Raw genomic sequence first — 21953 nt, 5'->3', positions numbered from 1 at the left:
TTTTGGGAAAGGAGGTTTGTATGTCTTTCTTGAGGCATTGCCTATTAAATTACGATATTTGGAAACAAATAGGTGAAACTGCCCTATAAGTTCCTGCACTGTGTTGGTGCACTTTTGAGTCTGAGTTTCTATCACGGAGTAAGAGACACATACCATCTTCTAAAACCTTAAACTCTGAGTTTTTCACCACATATTACACACTTCTAATCAAACTACACACCCATAATTTCAGTTCTATCATTCAATTTTGGATGCCTTCTCCATTTCCTCAGGTCAAATACAGTGCTCTCCTGGGGGTCAGAGTCTGTCAGCACAGAAAGTCTGAAATTGTCAACAACCAGGGCTCCAACAGTGGGCTTGTGTTTCATAAAGTCTTTCCACAGGGGAGGCAAGGGGAGGCAGAGGGAGAGAGGCTGTTGGTAAAGGGTGTGGTCATGGATCTAGAAGGAATGTCCCCCACTCCTCATCAGACAGGCTCCTTTTTGATGGCTGGTGGATGCCCTGTGTTCAGGACATGTCTTCATCTCCTGGGCCATCCAGGAGTGCAAGGAGAGAGCTGGAGGAACTTTTGATGCTGGCTGTGCTCAGTTCAAGTGTTTGGCCTCCAAAATAGGCCTGTTGCATAGGAAGAGGATTGTGGTGCTTCTCACAGAAGCAACACAAGCACATGCTTGGTAGTCAGGAGCTGTGCAAGCCATTTGTCACACAGCAAGTCTCTTGTGGTACTGCAGTTGTCTGCTGATCCCCACACATGATAAACAGACCTGATAAAGTCTTTAGCTAGTGTTTCTTAAACAACTAATGGCTTATATTTAATTTTGGAGCTCTTGGTTTTATTCCCAGTGCAGCAGCTGTGCTGCAAACTCATGAACTTAATGCACGCGCAGTGTTTACGGCTCCAGACTGATAGTGTGTCTGGAAAATGTTTCCTTTGAAGAGTGTTTGATGCTTATTCATGTGGCAGTGTAGTTGTCTCAGTTTATCAAACAAATATTGAGGTTGTTCTCCGAGCATGTTATTTCCCAGTAGGCTCCTCCAGAGCCTTTGCAGTCTGTCCTGGAAATGCACAGCTCAGGGCACGCTGTGAAGTCCGCCTCAAAAGCAGCTACTGTGTGCAATCAAATCCTTTACAATGTTTACTATTCCCAGCCACTTTGGGGTTTAAAAATCAAGGTGACTCAGTAGCAGTCTATCAACGTGCAGAGCATGGATGTTTTCTGAATTAAGTTCCTGGAATTCATCTATTGAACAAACGCTGAGCTGTGGAATGAATTAGCAGCATATTGAGCTTTACAGCCTGGTGCACTTTGGAGATGGAGGAGCTAACAAAAGGCACCACAACAGCAAATATCAGTTTCTCACAGATGCAGACACATTTGGTAGTAATGCCTTAAATGGTGCACAGTGAGAGAGCACCACACTCCAAGGTGTGCTCACAGTTTTGTTAGTCTCGTTTGCAGTCCATGTGGAATCTGATCCTGGTATATTTTCATGTTATTTTAGGCTGAAACTATGGTCTGGGCTATATAAGGATTAATCACAGAATCATCATGGAATCCCATCTGGTTTTCGGCAGGGGAGAAAGCAGCAGAGATGAATACAACACCTATTACCTATCCTTCTTAGTTCTGGGCATTCCTGGGCTTCATCCAGACTCAGTCCCAGACAGTATTTTGGCACTATGTGGAGATATATGTTCTACTTTGTATGGTAGTGCTTCTTCTGTTTACACTTGGTGTTCTTTTTCAGACAGAAAACAAATTGTAACCCTGAAAATTAAGGTCTAGATCTCCTCTTGGGCCATAGTTCAATTTTATTTATTGCTGCTGGGGATTTGGGATGCACAATGTGTAGGATGTTGGAATATTATGACATAATTTAACCTTCTGTTTTTAAAGCTTTGGAGTATCCAAACCTTGATGTCTCGGAATCAACTAGAGACTACTGGGTGATAACAGGTACTTTCTAATGTTCTTCCCTCCTCCAGGCACTCCAGGTAATAATTTTTAGTGCTCATTTATATGAACACAGCAGTGCAGTAATTTTACACAGGAAGAAGTGGCTGCCCACTGAACCTGCCTTCAGCTGGGCAAATGAACTTACAGTCACTCTGTGGCATGAGTGATAGAGCATCTTAAACAGTGACATCTCCAGCAACCAACACCCACCTCAGAGTTTGTAGCACTTTGGTTGAAACAATTCTGAGAGTAGCATTACCTTCCAAGAGTTTTGAGACGCAAATAGACCTTTTATTTATTTATTTATTTATTTATTTATTATACCCTGGGACATGGATTTAAATATGAAATCAAAAGAGACATGTAGACATAACCCAGGAACAAAGGTGAAGCTGTTACACCAAGGAGCTTTGTTTTGATTTGCTGACTGTCTGGGTGCAGGGATTTTTTTCATCTTTCACTTGAAGCTCTTAAGCTTCAAAATACTTTTATCAAGTCATTTCACAGGTGCCGTATTGTCATGCACAATCATTTTGACTTCAGAAATGATAACTGGGCAAGAAAGAGACCCTTTCCCTCAGATATTTTTGAGTGATACCAAAGCCCTTCTAGTTGGTGTGTCTGTACCTGGAATTGTTTAATGCTCAGGAGAGCAAGAGCAAAGGGCTCTGACATGAAATAGACTTGGTACCAGTTCCATCTTTTAATAAATTTGAAATAAAACATAAGTTTATGCAGAGTTGATGATCCTCGGAAGGGAGTGGAGCAGCTCCTCCCAGTATGGACCCTGTGAACCTGATACTCCATTTCTTGCCTCTGTGCACTTGCTGTGATGGATTATTATTGATATTACAATGGAAACTCTGTTTTCAAAAGGATCCTGGTGGTCCCAGATGACTTTTTTGAAATAATACTGAAAAAACCATACATATGTATGAATTCAATCAGCATGTCATATCACTTTTCTTGAACTTTAGAATCCAGCGTCTTTTAAATCTTGCATTGATTTACACTTCAGATGCCTTCATTTATACTTCAGAAATGTTTATTCAGGTTTCAGTGCTCTCAAACAGGATATTTTGTTTGAGACTGTACAAAATCCAAACTTCAGAGTTCAAATCCTCAGGACAGAAACTGGTTAGCAGGAGCATCTGGCAATAAGCATAAACCCAGCAGATCTCAAAAAGGTTTGAACCTAATTTTTATACTGAAGATCACAGAGTAGATGCTCCCCTGAGCCATTTTGGTAAACTGAAGGTCTAGAAATGGTATTTTGAGATTTTTACTCTCTGAAATAGCTTTGATATTATCTGAGGTAGGCAGTGCAGGGACTGAAACAGAGGTGTGTTATATCCCCACAGGGCATTACTGAGAGGGGATAACAGTGTCCAGGTGTTTAATTTCCGAGTTAGTCTGCACCTCCCTGTCCCAACCTGTCCCACAGACCATGTGTTTCTTCACCTGTGGGTGCATGAAGTACTGATCTGTGTTTTTCCTCCGTTCCCACAGTCATCCAAGGGGTGGATATTGCTTTGCTGGGGCTGAACAACCAGAGCTTTGCCAGGCTGATGGAGCAGCGCTTGGCCCCGCTGTTCATGATGTCCCACCAGCAGGGAAGGAGGTTCAGACGTGCCACCACCGTGGGCAGCTACACCGTGCAGGTGCTCAATGGGTTAAAAAAAGTGCTTTGCTTGCATCTGTCCTGCTTCAGTTCCTGTAAAAGATGTGCCCAGCTGAATTTCTAGGCTGGAATTTCCGCATTTCTCATGGGTATCAAAGCAGCGAGGGCAGGATGCCTGGCGCTGCTGGTGGTGCCTTTTTCTGCAGCCAGCCATGCTGGCGTGCCTGCCATCCTCGAGAAATCATCATTAGTTAATCAGTGTTCATAAATATTTTCTCTCTGGTTGCTATGAGGATTGGCACAAAGTACATATTTTAGCATATTCAGCATAATGAAGAGTTCCAAGCTTTTTCTTCATGATAAAAGTTTCCTAGGTAACTCAAAGCTAGAACTTCTTTTTTTCCTCTTTTTTTGTCAGAAAAAAAAAGTATGAAGCAGCCTTTATTTATACAGGGTTAGTCATCAAATCATGTGGCTCCAGATCATGTTATGAAGTAGAGACTTGAGACCTGAGTAATTTATTAATCATGTTTCTCTTATTTACAGCATTTTTCATTCTGTATTTTGAACTGATCATAGTTTGTTTTCTCACCAATTAAGCCAAATGATGCTGTGGGCAATTAAAAGATTTCTTCTTCAATCTTCAATAATTAGTTATTTTAAAAAATTTAATTAAATTGTTTTTCAAGAATTGTTTATCGTAAGATATGAACCCAAGTAATTGCATTTCCCATTTGCCCACACAATTCTTTGTATTGTTCCACTCAAAGAATTTAAAAGAAGGAACATATTTTACTTGCCAAAAGTGTGAACCTTTGTAAAATTTTAGTCCATAACATAATGGAGAAGAATCACAAAACTCCTTTTTCTTCTCATCATAAGAAATGTTTGACACTTTCTCCACTCTCAGGAAAGGTAGAGGTACAATGGAAAAAATTCCGCCAATAAAATGGGCAGAATAAAATGGGAAAAGCATGATTCCTTTGTTACCAACCTGGGAAAAAAAAGAAAAAAAAAAAAGGTATAGAAGTAAAATGTGAGGCTGTTTTTCAACTGCAATATGCCAGTAAAGTAGAATTTTCAGTATTAGAAGAGATTATAAGAATTTCTCCTTTACAGAAGACTGTAATGTCTAAAAATTTGATCATTTCCTCTACTACATGCTTTTCTTAGTGTAGGGTTTTACCTTAGGATTGTGTTTAATTTTTTTTCAAGAAAAATTTTAGTCAGTTCTCTGACTGATTTAATAACCTGGGCTCTGAAGGGGAGAAGCTCTGATCCTATGAGGATATTTGCATGGAGCTTGTGCTTGTAGGAGGTCTTGAAGGAGCTCCCTGTGGATACTGCCTCCAGAAAGCTCCTGGCAAGTTTTGTGGTGGTATAGCACAAACACGGTTTATTTCTCTTTCTCTCCTCATTTATTTATTTATTTATTTCCCTTAAAGATGGTAAAAATTCAACGTATTCCAGGACCCAAGGAGCCAGCTGAACTGACATATTACACTTTATACAACGGGAAGCCTTTGCTGGGCACTGCAGCTGCCAAAATTTTGAGTACAGTTGATTCGCAGAGGATGGCCTTGACCCTGGGCTATGTCATCCAAGTTCAAGCTGATCGTAAGAGCCCTTTCAAAAATTCCATACCTAACCATTGTTTTGTTCCATGAACTGAGCACTATGGAAAGTCAGAATTAATTCTAATGCTGACAAAATCCTGACGCCACACACTAATGATGACTGGGGCAAAGTTGCTATTCATATAACTTGGCCATAAAAGGTAAAATGTGGTGGCTGTTAAGATGTTCCTCATTTTTGACTTGATCAAAATAGTGTAGATTCTTTCTATGTCAAAGGGATTATTATTTTTTTAAATAATAATTTTCACCAAGAAAACGACATGGTTGTTAAAGATTTGTTTAGACACAAATCAGAAAAGTGAAGTTGAAAAGAGCTACTTGTGCATATGGGCAGTTTTCAGATTCAAGATATGATAGTATCATTCAGGATAACGTGGCCAAAAATATTCCATTCTTGAAAAGTAAATTGTTTTCAAATTTGTCTTTCAAGACCTTCATCAGTTACTGAGTTATTGTGGACACAGGTTTCTTTAATTTTTTTTTTAGATATTCCTATATACTTGGACCATAGTCATAAACCTGTGGTGAAGCTTGGAGTGTTTTTTCATGCAGTTAACATAATGTATAATTATATCTCATGCAGTGTACAAATCCATGCTAACTGGATTTCTCCACTTTGCCAAAGTATTTCTTTAGAAGGAATCAAAATTATGTGGTGGGCTTCTGCACTGGATCTCCTTACTGGTAAAACAGCACATAAAATGGGTGTCCCTGGTGCAATTATATCTGCCTGGAGGAGTGGTGGTACTGAAATAATTGTATGAAATGGTGACAGGAAAACAAGAGACCACTGTAATAAGTAATTTATATACCATCCATAAACATAGGATTAAGTAAGAAGACTGAAATATGATGCAATTTCCAGAGAATGCACCATGTACTGTGTCTGATCCTTGATTTGATCCTGGTCTGCTACTGACTTTAATTCAGCTCAACCCAAGGATCTCCATTCCATTAATTCCAGCATTTAAATTCCAAGTAATTTTGTGTTCCATGAGAATATTTCTGTAATGTATTTTTTACTAAAGAAGATATAGATATAGCAGTTTTCTAGCTCTTTGTGCAGTGATGTGATTTATATATATGTGGGTATTTAGGCAATTATTGAGTCTACTGATCATCATCTAACTTTGTATTTCCATGGTCTGATAAAGCAGCCTCATTCATCTGTAGATTTTCATACCAGCCACGTATGCAAAGAACACTGTAAAAATAGAATAGACAGGAACTGAAATTGTGACCTGAGGTACCTGAGGATTCTGAAGGTAGAGTATTTGAAATGTAGGAAGTAATTCCATCTTTATACCTTATTATGGAAAAAACACAATTTCTTTCCTTTTGGATACAGTTATTTGTAGTCTGTATTGCCACAGAAAATACTTTGTGCGGATTTCATTTTTGCTCATTAAAGTTTCTGTTCTAGCAGAATTAAAAGTTCTGTCCCAAAATACTGTAAGAAAAGACATGTACCCTTGGGAGCTCATAGCTGGGTTAGATGAGACAAGCAAATAATAACACAAAAAAAATGTATGTTCCTGTGTTATGAGCCAGAGACTGAGTTACAACAGAATGAAAGGCTTGCTCCAAATTCCACTGAAGTCTTACTGAGTTGAATGAACTATGGGCTGACTTTAGGTCACATTAGAGTCTGGTAACTGAATTAAAGAAGTAAATTAGGATTCCTAAATGTCTATCCTATTAGCCATAAGGTCATCATTTCCTCTCCATCCCTTAGAAGCAATAAATAGAATTTTTTAACTATTGTTTGCTGCTTCCACAGCAGCAGTCTGTAATTAAAGTTTCTGTTATTTGTTAAAATTCAGATTCCATTTCATTCCCCACAGCACTTTCATCCCCAAACTAAATGTCAAAGTCAATAATTAAGAATTCTGCAGTCTGTTGAAAAGTGAACCTTGAACATCTCCAACCTGGCCTTTTTGCAGTCTTGTGCTCAAGCTCTGAGCCTAATTATGCTGTTCCTACACCACCCCACTGGCTTTGCAAAACCTTGCAAATGTACCAAGAGAACAGGCTCAGGCTCCAGCCAGGCTTTCAGCTGGAGAACTATAAAGTTCCCAATGCCTGCTGCAGAAGAAGCTGGTTTGCATTTGAAGTCTGATCCTGGGAGATGCTGAGTGCCTCTGACAGCTCATAAGCTCAATGACATTTGAAAGCACGGGTCCCCCAGGAAATGGGAATGGCTGCTTCGTGCTGGTGTTCTCACAATTACCTGCCCACGCCAGCAGCCAGTGCCACAGCAAAATAAACAGGGATAGCATGGGGAAGTCCACTAAATATTTCACTACAGCAAAGTTCAGCATCATAAAGAGGTTGTCTTCCAAAATGAAATGAGGGAGCGGGGAATGTGCCACCAGAGGATCTTGTATGTGTGAACAAGTTGAAGGCTCATTCTAAGAGGTTATTCTGATGAAATGGAGTCAAAAATGCTTTTGCATTGCTGCATTTCTGAAATGTACCCTTTTCTTGATGCCATCGTTAATATATCTGCAAGTAGCTCTTTCCAACCTCATTATTTCTGCTCCTTCAGAAATGATGAATTCTCTTTGACCTTAACTATGATAAATTACTTCCAGAGCACAGGAGAAGCATCTTCTCACTGCCTTATTGATATTGATAGTAACTATTCCAGCTAGTTTCATTGTTTTTTAAAAGGCTCTGCCAGTATCTATGCTGCCATGTATGAACTCCATGTGTGTTGTTTCAACACACATGCTATGCTACATTGCTCTAAGGTGGGCTTGTGTTTGAAAACTAGTCAAGGATGCATTATTTGCACCTTTTATTTGTTTGTTTATTGTGTGAATGAACCGTTGGAGTGAAATCTTATATGATATCTGTCTTGACTTTGGAGTGGGTGTCTGCTTTAGCGTATAACCAGGTAATATAAAACTAAGAGAAGAGAGTCCATGGATTTGTGAATTCAACAGTGTTGCTGATTTCCCCCTTTTTATTCCCAGTAAAAGGTATTCCCTTGTTTAGAAAGCTAGATTATTTAACAGTGCTTTTTATTTCTACATGGAGGCAATTGAAGGCTCTGGAAGCAACAGGAACCTTGCCCAGTGGAGCTCACCACTGCTGGTTTGCCTTTTTCTGCAGCTGTGGTGAAGAACCCCCCAAACAACCTGTGGATCATTGCAGCCGTGCTGGCTCCCATCGCCGTGGTCACCGTCATCATCATCATCATCACCGCGGTGCTGTGCAGGAAGAACAAGAACGACTTCAAACCAGACACCATGATGAACCTGCCTCAGAGAGCCAAGGTCAGTGACCCAGCCCCACACCCAAAGGTCCATTTGCCTGCTGAGGCTGTGACTCTTGGATGGATGCAGCTGAAGAATGTTTGGAATTGAAAGGGGTGGTACTCACAGCTTGGATCAGCACATCTCCTGTAGGGCCTCAAAACCCACAGCCTGAGCTGTTCCTGCCTGCTGAAGGTGGGAATGTCTGAAGTTTGGTAGCAATTCAGACCTGGCCTTAACCAAAGTTCTCCTCCCAAATTGCTAGAAGTGCAATTCCCCCTTTCCAGTGCATTCCCCCTTTCCGGTTTATTTTGAGACTCCATAAAATCCAGAATTGATATTCTTTGGGGTTTTTTTCTTTTTTTTTTCTCCTACTGCTATTTTTCATTTAGGTGTTTTGGACTTTCTAGTTTGTGTATATTGCTTGTCGAGTTTAAGCAATTATGTTTTTCTTAAAGTAACTAATCCATATCAATTACAATAATTTTTTTCCCCAAATCAAATGCACTTCCAGTTTGATCCTTTGACAGAAAAATGGCACACAATACTGTTTTATCTCCATAGTGAAAAAGCCTCCCCTCTCAATGTTGCTATTCAATGGCTCTTGATCAGGTCCACTAAAAGATAGGAGTTTTGAGCCTCTGGGGCTGTGTGTAAATCAGACTGTTCCTTTGCCCTTTTAGCTGGCTTTGTTCTTCTCCGCTGGCATGAGATTGAGATGATGAATTTTTTCTTTGGTTTCTTAATGCTACAGACAGCAGGATTATTGAGATTTCAGCTCTGTTGCTTCTGCTGAAAAATGTAGATTGGAAGAAGAGTTGAAGGAAGGCATGAGGCATTTGACAGCTCTTTTCTCCTTATCTTAGGTTCGTTGCAGATGGGTGCAGCTGGTGCCAGTTGGAAACCAGACATTTGTATCAAAAAATGATGCAGAAAAGACATTTCCATTTTGGTTCCAGTGTGCTCATCTATTTATCCGCTGTTATCCAGCCAGTGTTAAGACTAGATCTGCAAAAGTGCAACACACAATATCACAAACACAGACAGGAATTAATATCACTGCAATGCTATTAGATGCCCCATTGAAGCCCCTAAAATGCAAGTTATGCTTTATTAGGGGCTGTTGCCAATGCTATGCACCATTTGATTAGTTTTATGTCTAATCTTGGTCCCAGCTAAAGGAAAAAAAAAAAGATAAACCTTGTACATTGTTTTGACCTGCCCATCGGTATGGGATGCTTACCAGCTGAAGAAAATTGCTATGTAAAAAAAAAACCAAAACAAACTACTGCTGGTTGAAATCGTAGCACACAAAAAACTTGAAAGTATTTTCATATTTTAATCCATTGTTTTCATTCCAAAAAGAAAACAAAATTGGGCTTTTACTGTTTCTGAGAAATCAGATTTAATCAGGCTGTAAGATACACACTCAGGTTAAAGCCTGTTTAGTCAGGTTACATTTGCATCAGACGGGAGCTGGATCTGCAATTGCTGGAACAAAACAATTGGTGCTGAGCTCCCAGCACCCACACCACGGTCCTTTTCCTGGGAGTTTGTTTTCCAGCTTTTCCTGCAGGTTTGTTCTCGTTGCAACTGGAGTGCAGAAGGTCCCTTTCCAGAGTGCATTTCCTTTTTCTGGTTTATTTTGAGACTCCATAAAATTTAATTTAATTCATTATCTGAAAAGTGGTGCATTTCTAAATGAAAGCTAAATTGCTTTCCATTTAGTTTCACAGTGATGACTCCATCAGAGAGGTTCTGCCAGGTCTAGTTTAGAGTTTTGCTGGTATATGGACTGAGGAAGATAAATCCACATGGGAATGGACTGATTTGGTCATTCCTGATTTCAGCATCTTTAATTAAAGCAAGGCTAAGAAACATATTTTGAGAAGATAATGAAAGAAGGTAATTTTGAAAGAAGGTAATTTTGAAAAGAAGAGTTTTAATTTTATTTTGAATTCCAGTATTAGGGCTAGTGGTAATTGCTTGAACTGTAATTGCCATATTTCACGCAGTTTGGGAGTACAAGCGAGCACATACCCGTGTCACATTTAAAATGACTCTGTTGTATTTCATGGCTGAGCAAAGAGCCCGAGACTGCTGATTAATGCTGACTCTGCCGGACGTGGAGCCGCGGTGGAGTGATTTGTGGCTCAAGCAGCCGCGCTGGTATTCTGCCTCTGATTCTCTGAAAATCCCCGGAGCGGCTGTGTGAGCCCTTTCGGGCAGCCAGCAGCCTGCGCAGGGAGCAGAGGAGGGCCGGGAGCAGAGCAGCCCTGCTGGCAGGGATGCCCGGCGCCGCTGGCTGCTGCATTCCTGCGGGAGGGACGCTGCGGAGCGGAGCCGCGCATCCCGGGACAGCGCCGGGGGTAACGACGCATTTACCATTAAATGCCCATTAAATACCCACTAAATACACCTTAAATACCCGTGTGCGGGGGCGGGAGGCGGGGAGGGCATGGAGCAGAGCATGGAGCACAGCCCGAGCCTGGGGATGAAGGCGTGATTTTCTGTGTTGTGGCAGACGGAAGGGTGAATAAATGAAGTTTGCAGAACGACCTCTCGTACGCAGCGTGGTTTATAGGAGCTCTCCTGGGAGTTGTGGTGCTGTTCTGAATTGCCTCAGCAGTCAGGGACACCTGGATGCAGTTGCAGGGGAAAGGAAAATTGAAAAATACAATTTTTTTCCCCAGTTTTCTCTCTAGGTGTAAGATGAAAGAAGTATAAATTCAAATTGGTGAAATTCTGATGGGATTTTATTTTAGTGTTTTTATTTCAACGCTGTTTTTATTTTAAGTAACTGTTTCTATTTTGAGGTTTTGGATGGATGTTAACTTTTGCCTTCCTTGCTTTCTAATTCACAGCATGCTTTCTTAAAGGCTAGAATCTCATTTGTCCCCTCACCTTTTTTTTTTTCAAAATCATGAAAGAATAAGTTTGCAGGTAAAGAGAGATAAGATCTGTAGTCTAAGACCCTCAAGCAAAAGCAAGTGCTGCAGGCTGTGGGAAAACAAGCCTTCTCAGTTTGATAAAGGGCACAGAGAAAAAAAACTCAGTGAGACTGTACCTGGGTATACCAATAGAGGGGAGGGGCTGATCTTTCTTTCTTTTTCTTTCGTTCTTTCTTTCGTTCTCTCTCTTTCTCTTTCTCTCTTTCTTTCTCTCTGTCTCTTTCTTCTCTCTTTCTTCTCTCTCTTTCTCTCCCTTTCTCTCTTTTTCCCTCTCTCTCTTCCTCTCTCTTTCTCCCCTTCCCTCACTTCCTTCCTTCCTCCTTTCCTTCCTTTTTTGGCTTTTTTTTTTTTTTAACATCTTTAGTGTCTTTTCCACGATCATTACAAGGAAAAAGAGTCCCAGAAACAACTGTACTCAGTCTGCCCTTTGCCAGGCAGTGTAATCTCATGGTCTCTCTCTACCCATTTATTATTTCAAAAGCAATTATTAGAATCTCAGTCCTTCAGTCTTGTCAGTATTTTGGATGTATTGGACATCTCTGTCTGCAGTGCTTCAGCTGTGCCTGGTCGTGATTTAGCCTTGCCAGTTCCCTCCAGGGGTGGCAGAACCATCTGCTCCTGTGGGCTTTTACAGAGCAGGGATCCAAGAACAAATTTTATTTAATGCAATATGTCTGCTGATGAGGATGACTTTCTCAGCTCTCCTTTTATTGCAGTTTGTTGCTGGACATGGTGGTAAGTAGAACCCTGATGATTAAAATAATGCTTCATTTTCTTCCTGTGGCAGATCTGAGCTGGGGCATTGAAGTCTTCTTTAGGAATTCTCATGTCCTGCAGTTTCTGGTTTGGTTTGTTTTTTGTTTGGAAAGGTTGTTTGGTTGGTTTTTTTTTTGTTTGTTTGTTTTTGTTTTTTTTTTTAATAAGACATGAAGTTGAAACTTATTTGACTCTTTCAAAGGCATGGATATCTAGGGATATCTTAGCTGACACTTAATATTTCTAATGAGGTAGAAAAACAATATTTTAATTAACAATATTATCATGTAGGATATTGTGCAGAATTTCTTCCTAGCTGTCCTTCACACAGCTTCTGCTTCCCTTCCTTCCTTTGCTGCCTCTGTAGCTAATTTGGTGGCTGTTTTGTGATATCCTGCTTGCCATGAAGGGGTGATGGTGAATTAGCATTTCTCTGATATATTGCAAGTTCCATGGGGGTGAATTGTGGAGTTGTCTGCTCTCCCTTATCAGCATTAGCCCGCTCCTTAATGCACTGAAGCTTCTTATCAGAGGAATGCTGAAGGATGGAAACACATTAGGAACCATTAGCCTCAGTCTGAGAAGGAGTTTGGGAATGCCATGCTGGTCCACACAAAGAAAAAGCATTTTTCAAAAAGTGAAAAACAGCCCCATTCTTTTCAGACTGAGATCACCTGTGAAATGTATCAGAATTTAGAGCTGCAACCCAGATTTAGTAAGGGACACAACAAGAGAAAATGCTTTTCAGAGGTCATCCTTTTTCTTTGCCAACAGCAATTTTTTTCTTGTGCTGATTTTCTTTTGGAACCAAAATATTCAATGATGACATGACAGGAACCTGGAGTAATCAGTCATGAACTAATTCCAAAGTATGTGTGAGGTTTAAAACCTCCACTTTCTCAACTTTGAAGTGTTTTGTGGTCCTCTTTTAGCATTTTGTCAATAATCTTTTTACTCTAGGAAGAGCAAGCTTCCTGTTTTTAGTAAGTTAGTTTTACTTAGTGTAGCAAAAACACATTTTCCAGAGGGGTTTTTTGTTTCTTTGAGTGATTTCTTTTCTTCTTTTTTTCTTTTTTTTTTTTTTTTTTTTTTTTTAACAGATAATGTGGGTTGGTTTTGTTGTTGTTGTTTATTTCTTTTTTTTCCCCCTTCTCTTTTCCTTCCAATTGAAAATGCAGTTTGGAAAGTCAAGTTTTGTTAAAATGCTTAATTTCTCCATTGAGAGAATCCACCTTTCCTTGGCTGCTTTGCCCAGAAGGCATGTGTTAGTTCTGCTGGGCAGGAACTGCCTTGCTGCAAGGCTCTGGTGAAATGCCACTTCCCAAGAGAGACATGTGAAGTCAGTAATATCCTTCCCAGTAGGCAACTGGCAAGCCAGGGGAAATCTAATTTCAGTGATCTGAAAAGAATTATTTTCTGGAAAATGTTGCCCATGAAACTTTCTGATGTGTGCCTTTTTTACTTTGGCTTGACTGGGAATAAATTACTCCCACCTTCTTTGGAAGCACAAGGGTTTTGTCAAAGAAAGTTTTCAGTATGGTTTTATTTTTTTTTTTTTTTACTTCTAATTTTTTCTTCTACATCCTCGTTCTCCCACTGTCTGTCAAAGTAATTTCTGGGGGTGTTAGAGCAGGGTAAGAAAGGTTAGCCAAGATCAATTTTATACTAACTAATCAGGTTTAAAATGTGTGGAATGGAGATCTCATCGGAAAATTGGTTTCCTGTTAGGCATTCACATTTTAATCTATGTATTTTTACCTGTCACTTATGTAATTAAGAAAGCTAAGGAGCAGTGAAAAATTTTACATTGAATTTGAAAATTTATGTTAAATCTAATACATGCTGGAAATTCGTGTTATTTCTCCTGTTTTTTGCAGCCAGTACAAGGCTTTGACTATGCCAAGCAACACTTGGGCCAGCAGGGAGCAGAGGATGAGGTTTTACCTGTGACTCAGGAAACTGTCATCCTTCCACTTCCAGTCAGAGATGCTCCTGCCTCCCAGGAGAGGGAAACGACCCAGGATGGGAGCACCATCAAAACTGCCAAATCCAACGAAACAAGGAAAAGGTACGGGCTGGCAGCTGGTGCCTTTCCACACAGGGGTTTTATAGGATATGTGCTGCTGGTTGCTGAAAGGTTTGGCACTCAGGCTCTGTGTGTGGCAAGTGGCTCCTCTCCGTGATGTATCCTTGGCATAGCACTGGTCTGTGCTGGATGTGTAAGGTTGCTGCAGGATATGAGGTAAAACCAAGTGAAGTATTACCGAGGAGGTGAAGTGGCTTTTGTTTGCATGTTGGTGCTGCACAACAGATGAGCCCAAATGAACTAGGTAGCATGTGCACTGGTAATTACTCAAGGAACCAAAAGACAGGTCCTCAGCCACTGTCAATTGCTGTCACTCCACTGGCAGGCTCTGCCATTCCAGAATTGGACCCAATGCCTTCATTAGCAGAAGGGGAAACCCCAAACACCCACTAAATTATGGAAGACCTCTAGATCCAAAGCATCTACAGCAGGACAAAACTTCAGAAGTGTAAGAATAGACTAGATAATGTCAGTGTCTAGGGTGAAGTGTCCCAGGTCTGCACTGTCTTCATGTCAAGCCTCTAGGCTTGTAGGATCATGGATTCAAGATCCCCAGGAAGCTATATGGCTCCTCTTCTCTGCTGCAGGGTCCAACACCCCCCTAACTCAACTTTATCTACCTTATTTTAAAGTCTTCCACTGGTGGGATGATCACAACCTCCTCCAGCAATCTGTTCTCTCCTGCCATTCCTGTTAGGAAGTTTTACCTCATGTCTGCCCTCACCCATGAACAGAATAGCTGAGTGTTCCTTGTCTCGGTCCTTGCAGGAAAGCAAAGCAGATTATCCCTTTATCCCAGCTGTTTTGCATGCTTTGAAGCCAATTTTTCCTTGATCCATTCTCCTTGGCATTAAATGAGAGTGGAGCTGAGGATGGATGCTGAAGGGAAGAGAGGAGAACAAACCTGTTAGGCAAACAGCCTGAATAGAGGTAGCTGTTGTTCTGTAGCGTGCAGGCATTCCACGGGCCTGGCCTCTTGGAGGGATTTGATAACATAACAAGAAAAGCAGCTGACTAATGCAGAGAAATTCTAGAGAAAACCAAGCCTTCCTAGCTGAGTCACCTCATCTGGTCCAATATTTCCCCCTTTGGAATAACGGGAAAGCTTGGAATACTCAGCGCCGTGTTGGTGCACACTGTGACAGGGATGTGCTGGAAGTGGAAGGTGTCAGCCAGAATGGTGTGGGGCTGGAGGATAGCAGGGGTGGGTAGACATCCCCAGTGGTCATCAGCTGAGGTTTTCCCTGCAGAAAAACAGACAGAAGGATCCTGAGCTGGTGCCTGGTTTGTCACATCCCTTTGGCTGTGCATTAAATCACCTGGAATGTGATTTAGAGAGCAGAGAAGAGTGAGCCAGCTGCAAATGGATATAAACTGTTCTGCCATTTAATGCCAGCGAGGTGTTGTTCAGGCTACAAGTCATTGAAATGTAAGGGTTAGGTCTTACAGTCCATGTGAACCTGTCCCTTTCAGAGCCTTCTATCCTTTGAAGAAATGACAACTGGAAGATGACCATGAAACCCACAGCAGTTGCTGGTGCTGGGCAGGTCAAGTCTTTGCAGGAATCATTCTTTAAAATGTTTAGAAGCCTCTCCAAAACCATGTGTAAATACACATAAAAAATGTAAACCAGCCCTGTTAATTAATCCTCTAACCAAAGTGATTAAGCACTCCACTCAGTCCTTTGAGTGAGTGCAGAAATCCCCCACTTAATCTGCACCATTTTAAACAAATGCCGATAAGCAAACTTGATCTAGGAGAGTTATTCTCATTATAAAATGTGCTGAACCTTGGTGCCCTTCTAAGCAAATAACTAAAAGTTAGTTTTCCCTCCCTCAGGGTGATTACTTGAGTAAGTAAGAACACGTAGAATTTCAGTATTTTTTATTCCAAGGAGCTGTGTCTGGAAGTGGAATTTAATGGTTGCTGAAGATGAAGAAATATTTCTTGCCCTTTATGTATTTGCTCTTTCATTCAGGGTACTTTACAGCCTGGAAAGGTCAATTCAAAACAGACAGCCATGAAGTGGCTGGTAACTGATCAGAGTAGCTTCGCTATCACCACTGAAAGAAACTTCTCAGTTAGTAATATGAGGACCACTTAAAAAGGATGAATATTTGGATTAGTGTCACCACAGAAATCATTGTGCAAGCTGTCCATGCTCATTTCTTTTCTGTGTTCCCAAGTTGACCAGATTTTCTGCAGGTGTTGGTCTCTCCCTGGATGGATCTTTTTTACTGGGCAGGGATTATCCATTTAGCAGTGACAGACAGATTCATAGGGAGGAATCCTGCTTCTACTTATTTTCAACAGAATTTCCAAAGGAAACACTCAGGCTGGACTGAGTGGGGTTGTGTGTTGAATTCTCCTAGACCCCTGTAGCTGGAAAGAGCCTGTCTTAAATTATACATATTTCCACTCAGACTATCTTCAAAAGGGAATCCCCAATAATTGCTTTTCTCATATTTGTCCCTTGCTGTTCTGACCACAGTAAATGCTTTCTACTTACACCAGGCAGGGTGGCCAGACCTGGAGGTAAACGAATGTTTCAAGCTGATGATACAATATTGGCAATCATTTACAGGATGGTTTTGACAGTTGTTTTGTTTTAGTACCATTTTCTGGTTATAAAACCATTGTGACAGCAATAGAATTTGATTTGATTCTTTTTCTCTGTAAATGGAAGCCTCTGTGCCTAGGCCCACTTTTTTTCTTTAATGTAACCTCTTTACATCACCCTGTCACTGCCCATGACAACTCAGTGGTAGATTGCAGATAGATTTGTGAGTAACTACAAAGGTCCTGTGGAGAGTTTTCATTCCCTTTATGGCAGTTTCACATGTAAAAAAAAAAAAAACTGGCTGGATGCAGACTAGCACCAAATGTGCTATTATCTACTGTGGCCTCCTTTTGCCAGCTTGTGCATTAGGATTTGAGTGACTTGTCCACCCCAAAAAGCAGAGGAGCCATGGTGGGAGTTTGTTCCCAGCACAGCCCAGAGCACGCTGCTAATTTCTGTTGCTGCTCCTCGCTAGGACTGAATGCACAGATGTTCTGCCCTGCCCTCTCTCCTCACCCTGGGCAGGGACCAGTTTCAGGACAAGGATATGCAATGGCTGATCAAAACAAGCATTTTCTTTGGGGTTTCAGTCAATTAGGGCACTGGTTAAACAAGAGTATGTGCCAAAAGGAGAAAAGGAGAAATTTCTTATCACGTTGTGTGTGTGTACATGTGCAGAGTGAGTGAGTGTGTTTTGCATTGTGGCTGACAACAGCTGACTGTAAATGCAGGCTGAATAATAAAGGAATCGATTTAGCCATGCGTCCTAAAACAAAGGTTTACTTTATTTTGTCTGGGTTAATGATCCTGAATTGACAATGGGACTTTTTGTCCTCGGTGGTGGCACTTTTATCATTGTGGGGCTGATGCATGAGGAGCAGTTGCGTTCCAAGCCACCAAGATGCCCATCAGCCCTGAACTAATTGGGAAAGTCGTGCTCACCTCCCATCGCTCTGCCCCTGCCTTTACCGTGTTGCTGCGTGCTGTTTCTGTTCTGTCTCCTTTTGGTACTAAATCAGACCTGAAAGCTCAGCCATGCAAACCGTGCGAATGAAATAACCTTGAAAGGAGGTTGAGGAGGAAGAACTCACGTCCTGCCTTGTTGCTATGGTTACTTGCAGCCGCTCCCCGAGCCAGAACGGCTCCATCCTCAGCAATGGGTCGGGAAAGCCCAGCTCCAGCCGGAGCTCCCTGCACAAAGTGATGGCACCGCAGAAAGCGGCCAAAGACGAGGGGAGGAAAAGGAACGGTGAGAAGGGTTCGTTGTGCTCACTGCCACTGCCACACGGGCTCCAAATGAAACCGATTTCTTGCACCCTCAGCAGTCCCTGGCATTCTGTGTGTGGCTCGTTTGTTGGGTTTTCTCCTTCTCCTTTATTGCTTTAACTGTTTCTCCAGATCCCATGAAACATCCTGGTGTTTGCTCTGGGTCCTTTGCAAGTTTTCCTGCTTTTTTGTTTTTCCCCTTTTTTAGTTTTTCTTGGAATACCAGTAAACTAATAAAGAGGGTTTACAGCTTTCTTTGTTTTGTAGTTCCCTAAGATATTAATTTTCTCTGCTGCTGCTGTTAAGCTGGCCCAGATATGATGAAGATGAATTAATTAGATAAAAATTAATTTGAGAAAGTGTGAAACATCCGGTGCTTTGTCTTTCCTCACATCCTTGGCACACCTGTTTGTCATTAACACTTACTGACAGCTTTTCCTGATGCACCTGGGATGTCACACTGGATGTTTCTTACAAGACCTTAGTTGATGGTGGTGGCCTTGAGACTAGAGATGGATCAGTGATGATCCATGATGGATGAGAGAAGTGCCCAATCCCATTTCTTCCTTGCTTTTCTTCTCTTTCCTTATTTTTCCTGAGTTATAGCTTTGTTCCCATAGCTATGTTTTCCTTATGAATAGAAAACTGGCTAACAGGTTCTAAGTTTCAAAGGGGTTAATTATTTTCTCACTCTGTGAAATGTAGCTCATTTTACAAGACAATAACATTTGTGTTTTCCAAAGTTAAAAGCTGTAATTTATGATGTCTTTTTTCTTACCCACCCAGGAAAGCCAATATTCAAACCAGTGCTAAGTGCTGTTTACATGGGTAGACAAAATATTTTAGTGAAGGTCTTTTGTGTTTTGTTAGGTTTTACATCTTCAAAGAAAATTGGTAAGAACTCAGTTTTGTTTATTTGTTTGGTTTTTTTAAAGAATTGACTAGCACTTAACACTCTTTTTTCTGATCTGGGCTGTAGTGCATTTCTAGAACATACACGTGCTACCTAAATAAACCTCTGAATGTAATGGAAGGAAATAGTGACCCTTCATTTTAAATCTTAGTTTCATTACAATTTAGGAGAAAAAAATTAGGAGAGACCTGTGCATGAGACACTTCATCTGCCCTCCTGCTAGAGAGTTCAGCTCCTTCTGGTGGAACTCTCTCCACCCAACTGCCATGGCACTAGAAAGGGTCACCTGGTCATCTGGCAGAGATATGAAAGGGAATCAATACCTTGCTCCCTGGTAAAGAGAAGGGAACTTTTTAGCTGTAGGCGTATCTTTTAATGTATGTTTGGGAGAGTTTCCTTAAACAACTCTTTCAGAACAGCTTCTGAGAAGGAGGACGTGGTCATGGCAGATGAAATGACCTCCCCTTATCAGAATTAATGGAGTTCAGTTTGGAGCTGTGTGATCCCAAATGCCTATTGAAATTAAAATCCAAAGCCTCAAGGCACCCATTACTTCTCATCACAGAGCCTGCCCTTGGTTCCCCTGTGCTGTGATTATGAACACCATTGTCACCTTGGACAGTTTGTGCTTTCTGCAGGGTTTTACCTTTACCAGAGTATTTAGCATTCACAGAAGGTGGTGTCTGTTCTTCCTTCCAGTTTCAGAAGGAAGATGCTTTTCTCCCAGTTGTTTGCCTGAGCCTGCTCCAGCTCCCCAGCCTGGCTGGTGGCTCTCACACAAATGTTGGCAAAAGCAGCAGCAGATTTTTCTTCTCTGAGAAGCAGCATCTTCAAACTGGAATGAATCCCTTGATGGTCACATGTTGGATATGGGGACTCCAAGTCAGAATGGCTCATTAGTTGCCATAGTTACAGACCAATTTTAGATTCTATTTCTTGCTGACATTTAGTTGCAGGGAGGAATGACAGCACTGGATGTTACCTCAGTAGTTAAATTCTATATGGCTGGTATCAAAATTGACTCCACATGGAGTGTGTCAGGGCTGTGAGCGAACAATGTGAAACCAGCACGGACTGACAGGCTTGGCTTCAGGACCTGATGCTTTGGAGGATCAGGAGAACTCTTCAACTGAGCATTATTTCTACAGAAAACACAAAAAAAATCTACTTGAATCAAACAGTGATAAGATTTTGTAAGATAACAGCATGTTTTTTCTTGAATGACAATTATTATATTAATTGAAAATTTTCTTTCTAAAAGTTGATGAGTTCTACATTAATTTTCTTCAGGCATTTAAAAAAAATTTCTTTTAAAAAAGTGCTTATGTATGTTAGAGGACTGTAATATGGATGAATCACCCAACAGAGGTACTGGCAGTTTCTGAGATGGGTTTGTGAGAGAATGTGGAAGAGAAGAACAGGATATTAGTAGTTCTGCCCATCATTTATCAGGCCAAACATCATTCAGGGAGAAGCAAATGGCTGAACCCACTCAGACCTGGAGAGCTAAAGCAGCCCACAGTGCAACCTTTCCTTTCAGCAGCTCCTCACTAAATGAGGCCAATGAAATTGATGTAGGTTGTTTTTCAACCTTCAAGTGCTTGATCTTGCAACCTTCCCATTAACATCTTTAGAAGAGTGTGAATGCTTGTTTCTTTTTTTAGAGAAAACCAAAAGTTATGATTTGCTATCAATTCTTAATGAAGCATATGACTCCCCAACTTTTGAGGAACTTGCGAAGTTGAGTTAAGAACTTGTGTAGTTGAGCTCAGTTTTATACTTAAACCTCACCACCACAGGTGGAGATGTACAAGCAGCATTCCCCAAAAGTCAAACTTCTTTGTGTAAGAAACCTTTCCCAGCTGGACCAGTTTCTCATTTTCCAATCATTTGGACAATGTCTTTGAAAACAGATGTAACTTTTCAGAAGTCATTCAGTCAAGGGCCTCACTCCTTTTTAAAATACCAGTCTCTAACACTGTAATTTCCTTTGTCCAGGCAAGAGCTGTCTACAGGAGCAAAGTAGCAGGGGAAAAAACTTGTCTCTATTATTGGCATACCTAAAATCAAAGGGATTTTTGGATATAACTCAGCCAAGCTATGATACATTGCTTCCTTTATTCTACAGAAGTATGGGCCACTAGTTTTCACTCTGTCTGATGTGGCAGCTCAGCATCAGAGCCTGTTTTTCTGAATTTCTGAGCAGTTGTCTATAGTGACTCAAAATAAAGTGAAATATGGCAACAGCAACATTGTCTGGTGGCAGCTTGGAGACAGAGTTAGCTGGAGCAGCTGGTGGATCCCAACAAACATCCAGCACCCTTCTTCTGCCTTTTTGTGCTTGGTGAAGTACAAGTCAGAATGGAAAGGGCTGCTTCCAGAGGGTCATGGCCAACTGGGACAGATCTCTGGAGGTAAGATCCAGTCAGAAAGGAGCCCTGCATTGGAGCAGCTGTGCAGATTTGGAGTGAGATTATTCCTCTGCATGATGCCTGTGTCTTTGAAAGGCTAAGAAGTCAGAGTGCTGGGAAGAATTTGTGGTGTAGAGAAAGGACTCTACTCTTTTCATCCTCCATTCCCTCATCCTGAAGCATTATTTTCATTTGCTCCCAAAAGGGTGTTAATTGGGAATTTCATCTGACTCTTCGCCTCCTCACAGCAAACTCCTAGACTTTTTGGAGTAATTTACTACTTTTAACCAGAGGGGGGTAAAAATCCCAATGAATAAACAAAATCCACCTGTTCAGCTGGAATCTTGTGCATTGGCACCGGTTGCTGTTGAACCTCCCAGAACCTTTACACATTGATTTCCTCTTCTCCCAAGAATTCAGCTTGTGTGACACAGGCTAATTCTTCCCCTTACTGTTTCCATTTCTCCCACTGCCCTTGTTTTTGTTGTTTATTTCCTTTAAATAGTGTGAGCACTGTGACGCTGCTAGCATCCT

General features: G+C 41.2%; 1 protein-coding gene across 1 annotated transcript in view; it reads left to right on the top strand.

The window, feature by feature from the left end:
• The window catches only part of KIAA1549L (KIAA1549 like), a 106044-nt gene that overhangs the window by 50569 nt on the left and 33522 nt on the right, over window positions 1-21953 (top strand). Inside the window, exons 8-14 of the mRNA XM_041423250.1 lie at window positions 1899-1958; window positions 3468-3619; window positions 5025-5196; window positions 8334-8497; window positions 14061-14251; window positions 17951-18078; window positions 18966-18989. Of these exons, the coding sequence (XP_041279184.1) occupies window positions 1899-1958; window positions 3468-3619; window positions 5025-5196; window positions 8334-8497; window positions 14061-14251; window positions 17951-18078; window positions 18966-18989 (891 nt within the window). The remainder of the gene's footprint in view (window positions 1-1898; window positions 1959-3467; window positions 3620-5024; window positions 5197-8333; window positions 8498-14060; window positions 14252-17950; window positions 18079-18965; window positions 18990-21953) is intronic.

Source organism: Onychostruthus taczanowskii, unplaced genomic scaffold, assembly GCF_017590055.1.
Source record: "Onychostruthus taczanowskii isolate IOZ18803 unplaced genomic scaffold, ASM1759005v1 scaffold76, whole genome shotgun sequence".
Classification (NCBI taxonomy): Eukaryota; Metazoa; Chordata; class Aves; order Passeriformes; family Passeridae; genus Onychostruthus; species Onychostruthus taczanowskii.
This window is presented reverse-complemented; position numbering and strand designations above follow the sequence as displayed.